A 7,163-nucleotide genomic window follows, 5' to 3' on the forward strand; every position below is an offset into this window, starting at 1 on the left:
TTTCTAGACCCTTCATAAATGGAAATCTTGTCATTCAACTTATTTTGCAACAGCTTGTTGATTGAAATACTCAAAACATAAACACTCCTTCAATGATTAGAACTGTGACTAGATATTATGATTCATACCTATCAAATAATAAACTTTATATAAATATTTTTGTCATTACTTCTGGTACTCGGCAGTACCAATTTTTTTTACAATAACAAAGGTATTTCAAATATAAACAATCATACGTCTGGATATGACGACATACACTTAAGCATTAATTATATTATATTATATAAAAATTTATCAGCACCTACAATAATGTTTATATGTATAAAATATTAATTTTATTATTTCTATAGCTATTTATTGACAGAGAAATACATAAGTACTTTTATATGAGATGTTAATATTGAAGCCAATTAAAATCCAGAATCAATCTTAATAATTAAATGCATTAACTATTTAAATAATGTAGGTATTGATTTTAAAAATAATTTATTATAATATTTTTAATTGTTTGAGTGTATCTAATATAATTAGTAATTAATATTGAAAAATATAAATCAAATACAATATTACCTTAAAACATAAAGAAACAGTTTCTGTTATTTTTAAACCTGTTAAAATCATTAAGATTATTTTTTTAAGTTTATAGAATATAACTTGAATATGTAATACATTAGTTTTCTAAGCTCAAAATGTCCATCCATCTTCTTAATGTGCCTACAATATATCTAATAACTACATAGATCTCTGTAAAATATTGAGGGAGGCTCAAATAATTGGTATCAAACAGATAATGTAGTTGTGGATATTTTTCGTTTGCATTAACAATCATTATGTGGATAGTTAAACGAAATATTACAATGCACTTAAATAAAATACAACTAGATAATTAAATAACTAAGAAAATACTTACATTTCCAAATAATGGTTATACCACAGTATCTTTAAACTTTTAAACAACATGTCAACGTATATTTGTTAGAACTTAGTACGTGTATTATATTATGGACTATGGAGAGATTAATAAGTTATAACCTAACTTTCTAGTTTCTATTATTATTGGTTTGTTACAAATCATAATGGTATGATGACAATATCATATAAATCATAATAAGATAAATAATGATAATGACAAATTTCTGGTACAGTATTGTCTTAATCACTCGAATCTCAAAGGAAATAAAAATGTATTTTTTGAGTATTATACGACACAATTATTATACACAGAATATAATATAAATAATATTATATAAACTTCAAAGGGTAAACAAAAATTTCAGTATTCAGTTATCGAGATTTGACTGCACTAGAAAAGGCTATAACAGATAGCGTAATAAGTAATATTATACGCGTTAAGAAAAAAAAACATGGTTTTGTCAAAAACTCAATTTGTTATTACAACATTTTAAATTGGTTCTGAGATTTAATGTGGAAAAAGTGTTTGTCCCTGTGCCTTATTTATAGTCATTGCAAATGTTAATTTAACGGGAAATTGAATACGTTTAAACTTAAAAGGTAAATCTGAGGGTATAATTGGTATTCTTGGTATTAAAACAGTTTTTCCATTACCACAGCCTGTTAATATTATGCACTCTAGAATAGTACATTTGTGATTGAGCGTCAAACCTAGATAGAATCAAATCATTTATTTTGTCGACTTGCTCATTTGTTGGTGAAAATAAAAATAAAATAGCCCTTTCTTGAAACCATTTCAATGATTTAGAAGATATATTTTGAATGTTTGGGTACACGTTTTGAATCAATTTTGTTATAGTGGGTACTGAATTACAGAAACTTTTAATATTTATTTTATCATTCGTTGCTTGAAATTCTCCTTTGCCTATTTAATCAATTAAATAAATAGTAAATAATTTAATAAATAGTACAATCAATTACGGCTTTAAATGATTAACTTCTATTAACAATTGAAAAAGTACATAGGTAACATAAAACGATAAAGTTTCAAAACAAAATGAATAATGTGCCAACTATTATATTTGTTTACTCTAAAGTTCTCAGTATCTATAATAAAAAATGTATATCAACCAGAGTATAAAAATATATTTTTTTTCGATTTTTATCAATATTAATCGATTTCGAGCCCTGCTATTATCGATATTTGTATTATTATTTATATTATATTTTTATTTTTATTTTTATCTGCTAGAGGGCGCCACCGATGTAACTCAGTTTTTGTCTCTAAATCTATAACTCACAGGAGTTAGGTCCATAATTTATGCTATAAACCCGCTCCCCGACATTCTCTTTAATTTAAAAAAAAATAAGTAAATAAGTAGTTTCGGAGATTAGCCCGGACAAAAAAAAGCGACTTAATTTTATAAAGTATATATATATATTATACATATGAAACCACAAAATAAATATAGAATTGAAACATTTCTTTTTGTTTACATTTAAGTCATTTAACACAAAACAATAAATTACCAATTCACTTCACTACATATTACCTATTAACCTATTTGAACCTAACGTGTGTTAATAATAGTGGCAGCGTGACTTGAATCTTTAGTTTTTTAATATTTTAGCAATTTTTTTTTCTACAATGTCAAAACATCTTAGTGGTTCAGCAAAAAGAAAAATAAAGCTACAAAAGGAGGAAGAAATAAAGAAGTTACGAGGTTCATTAAATATGTTTGTAATAAAGAAAAATGTGGATAATGCTGGTAAATATCTATTATAAAATACTGGATGGTTATTCAGTTATTAGTTATTTTTTTTCTTAATTTAAAATCTTAAGAACTATTTTATTATTTTTATATTTACCTAGTTATTGTATTATTACATTCTGCATACAACTGTAAATAATATTATGTTATTTTTTTTTTTTATATTTTAGTTAATAATTGTCAGTGGCGTGGCGTGGGTTGTGAATGAGTGTAAGCAGTAGTATATTTTAATTACTCCCCCCCCCCCCACAGACACAATCACTGATACATACAAATTATAAGTTAATTTAGTTATACATTTTACAATTTTATTTAAAAAAAACACATCATAAATAATAAAAACATTTTATTTATATATCAAATCGATTCTTCTTGTTTTTTTTAGTGAAATCATCAATTACATTATCATAAAATGAATTTTGATTTTGAATTGTGGTTAACAATCGCTTTTCAATTGTCAAAAGAGACAGATCTGAAAGTCTATTTTGGGACTGGGAGTTTCTGAGATGTGTCTTTATTCTTTTTAAACAGGAAAACGAGCGTTCAGCTCCTGCACTTGTGGCTGGAATAGTTACAATCAATGATGCTAATTTTGTAACCTGTGGTAGGCTATTTGATAAGCCAGTAGATTTGAGATACAACCAAAGTTCATGAATGTTACTTTATGAAATTCAGTTGATGAGTATATAATAGATAGTTCACTTCGTAGAATTGCAAAATCAAAATATTCACCATATTTATCTTTTAACGAGTTCATTGCATTTGTAAGAAATTTGTTGATATACTGTTCAAAATTTGAAAAATCTAATAAAGAAAAAAAAGTCAATTGAGTTATCTCTGTAAATCTTTCATTAGTTTTGAAATTAATACGTCGATGATTTCAAAATAGAGCCTTCGGTAATTTGTTTTCTATCTACAGATACTTCAGCCACTCTTTGCTTTTTGATCTTAACGGTAAATCTGTATGATACTGTTCCGATTTCAACCAAACGCGTTCAAAATCATTTTTCATATTTTTTAATGGTTTTTAAAAAATCAAATTTTTTTTATTACAATAAGTCACATCAAATATTTTTTTTTGTATTATATTAAAAAGTATTGTTGCTTGAGGTAAAATATTTCCAAATATTATAAGGAAAAATTGAAGTCAAAATCTTGAATTGTTTGACAAAATCCTTTAGCGCACAATAATGTTTCACTATCCCATTAAGTCTACTATTATAATTCTATCGTGTTGGAGCCACAGACGGAAATCTCTTTTTGACTTCTTGATCAAGTGCATGAATTCTTTTTGTTGATTTTGAAAAAAATGATGAAAGACCAGAGAGCGTGGTGAAAAATATTTTACATTCCTTTATATAATCAACAGATTGTTTTAATATTAAATTTAATTTATGATCATAACAATGTACAAATATCGCGTTTTTACATTTTGAGCGAACTAATATCTGTAAACCGTTATGTTGTCCTGACATGACGGCAGCTCCGTCATATGTCTGTGCAACTAATTTATCTATGCATTTATATTCATTTAATAAACGAAAAACATGCTCAGCTAAACACTTAGCAGAGCGATCATGACTGACATCTACAAATCCCAAAAATCTTTCTTCTACCCCTTCATTAGTCACATATCGTAAAATTGTAGATAACTGAGATTTGGACATAATATCTGTTGTTTCATCCATAATTATAGAAACAAAATTTGTATGTTCAATTTCGTTTTTTATAGTTTTTAATAAAACATTAGAAATCGATTGAATGAGATCATTTTGTATGTCCCCGGAAAGTCAAGAAAAAACCGTAGATGTCGATAGATGTCCACTTAATTTTGGATCGAGTGTACCCATTAAGTGTATTAATTCGACATAATTTCCCCTGTTGATAGATATAACTTGTTCGTCATGTCCACAAAATGAGAGCTCTTGTTTTGCCAAAAAACATGTTGCATCAATTAATCGATTTAAGACGTACCTATTATTTTTAACAGACTCATTATGTTTTTCGATACTTTGTTTATATGCATCACTAAGACATGTTTCTATTCTAATATTACCAAATTTCTTTAAAGTAATTAGTGATTCAATATGAGAACGATTTATTTCGTGGCGATATTTTAAATTATGATAGTTGTTTAAATCACTACAGCCATACTTAGACCAAGTATTTGATTCATGCGAAAATAAAATACACGGCCAGCAATATAATTTTTGCGTTTTTTGACAACCAGACAACCATTTGTTAGTATTATAATGAGAAGGATTAAAGTAACGAAAATTGTTTTTACATTTTTACCCTGTTTATATGCATCCATTAATTCGAATTTACTTGATACGTATTGAATCAATTCGTATTAGGATACAAGTATACATGCACATCTAAAACTGTATTAATATAATACACTTCCACCAAACCAGTTTACGTTGCATCGTTTACATACACAGTTTAAACCGATTTACCTCAATTCGAATTAATAATCTAATTATTTCTTTACCATGAAAATATTATTTATTCTATTCCATTGACGGCATGGCGGACCAATTATAATTTATATATCAGCTGATAATTCATAATTTTGATTATGCGATAACAAGGTATTTATTATAATTTATACTATTTATAGCTATTTAATATTATATTATTATATAGAAGCAATAGAACTTTGTTGATTGTTCAGTATTGAATGTTATATTGTTATTACTACCTATTTTGTTAATTATTTTATAAAACAATTAACAAGTCATGTATTCTTCAAACTATTTGCAATTATTACAAATAGTGGAATTACTGCGACTGAATTTAAAAGGACAAAATAAAAGACGTAACAGACTGAGACGCTTAATTATAAAAAAGCGAAAAGATTTTAAAATCAAGTTTTGTGATGACTTGAAAAAAATGAATATGCAGTATTGTCAACAATTACTTGATAGCTCTAGGTTAAGTATTGGACCATTATTAAATGGACCACGAATAAGAACGTTATGGATGAAAAAACGTTCTAATGACTGGTGGCTGGAAATTGTTAATGTACAGTTTATAAAAGAAGACTGGATTGAAAATTTTCGGATGACAAAAGAAACATTTGAAAAAATTGTTCAGTATGTTTTTATTTAATAAATAAAGGTCTAAATCAATATATTATGCAGTATAAATTTGTGATTTATAATGTTGTTATACATTTAGAGAACTAACAATTTATCTTCAACCAAATAGTTTGCCTGTTAGAACGCCTGTTGCAATTGACAAAAAAATTGCAATGACTATATACAAATTGGCAAGTTGTTGTGAGTACAGGGTGGTAGGAAATGCTTTTGGAGTGCACAAAAGCACAGTTAAAAAATGTTTTTATCAAGTGGTAAAAGCTATAAATACTGTACTTTTATCCAAGTATGTGAAATTTCCTGATGAAAAAGAAGCTTTACGTATAGCAAATGCCGTAGAAAAAAAAACTGGGATGGTACAGGTAGGTACAGGTATTAGATATAGGTACCTAAATAATAAATCATAGAGACAACTATATTGTACCCCTGATAATTTATACTAAGTATAAATTTGCTAATTTTTATTTAAACTTAAGGTTATTGGTATGATAGATGGAACACACATTCCTATATTAGCTCCAGTTAATGGTAGATTAGACTACATTAATAGGAAGGGTTGGACCTCACTCATTTGCCAAGCAGTGGTAGATCATGAATACAAGTAATTAAAAATAATACTAATATATTATAGTAATAGAAATTGTATGTAAGATATATATATATTATAATATATATATTAGATAATATATAACCTAACATTTAGGTGTATCTATAATTATTTTATTTAACAATAGGTTTACTGATATATGTTGCAAATTTCCGGGAAGTGTACATGATGCAGCTGTTTTAAAAAATTCAAATTTATATAACTCCTCTCATCTAAAAATTCCTCAAATTACAAAAAATATTGATGGTATAGATGTACCTTATTTTTTGCTCGGTGATCCAGCATATCCACTCCTTACATGGTTAATGAAAGGTAACAGAAATACTTAAAATTTGTTATAACATTTTCTAACACTAAAAATTGACTTAATTTTTTTAAGGATATACTGGTAGTGTTAGCATTGAGGAGGATAATTTCAACACATATTTAAGTTCGGCACGTATGGCAGTTGAAAATGCTTTTGGAAGCTTAAAAGGTAGATGGAGATGCCTACAAAAAAGGATTGATATTCACCATAGTTTTGTTCCATCTGTTGTATCTTGTTGTGTTACACTACACAACATTATTGAATTGCAACATGATCATTTTAATACATCATGGTTAAGAAATGTCGAAGATTCAGATGTAGTTTACCCTCAACCCACAACCCACACAACAAATCATAGAGACATAAGTTTAAATGTTGATGATATGAAGAAGATTAGAGAACATTTAAAAATATATATGGTAAACAATTACCCATTAAGAAGTTCTTCAGTCAGGATATTATAA

The 7,163-nt window shown here is 26.9% G+C and overlaps 1 protein-coding gene across 1 annotated transcript; it reads left to right on the forward strand.

Annotated features, from left to right (window-relative positions):
- Positions 1–5,585: 5,585 nt before the first annotated feature.
- On the forward strand, positions 5,586–7,163 carry LOC126553811 (uncharacterized). Its single transcript, XM_050208924.1, has 5 exons — positions 5,586–5,782; positions 5,868–6,147; positions 6,262–6,386; positions 6,520–6,704; positions 6,772–7,163. The coding sequence occupies exons 1-5, from the start codon at positions 5,586–5,588 to the stop codon at positions 7,161–7,163; spliced, it is 1,179 nt and encodes a 392-aa protein (XP_050064881.1).

This window comes from Aphis gossypii, unplaced genomic scaffold (assembly GCF_020184175.1).
Source record: "Aphis gossypii isolate Hap1 unplaced genomic scaffold, ASM2018417v2 Contig00334_ERROPOS140289, whole genome shotgun sequence".
Taxonomy (NCBI): domain Eukaryota; kingdom Metazoa; phylum Arthropoda; class Insecta; order Hemiptera; family Aphididae; genus Aphis; species Aphis gossypii.

Excerpts from the sequence above, each read along its gene's own strand:
- LOC126553811 (XM_050208924.1), top strand. The coding sequence starts at position 5,586 with ATGCAGTATTGTCAACAATTACTTGATAGCTCTAGGTTAAGTATTGGA. Across the intron at positions 5,783-5,867 it reads ACATTTGAAAAAATTGTTCA|AGAACTAACAATTTATCTTC; the intron begins GTATGTTTTTAT and ends TTATACATTTAG. Across the intron at positions 6,387-6,519 it reads GTGGTAGATCATGAATACAA|GTTTACTGATATATGTTGCA; the intron begins GTAATTAAAAAT and ends ATTTAACAATAG.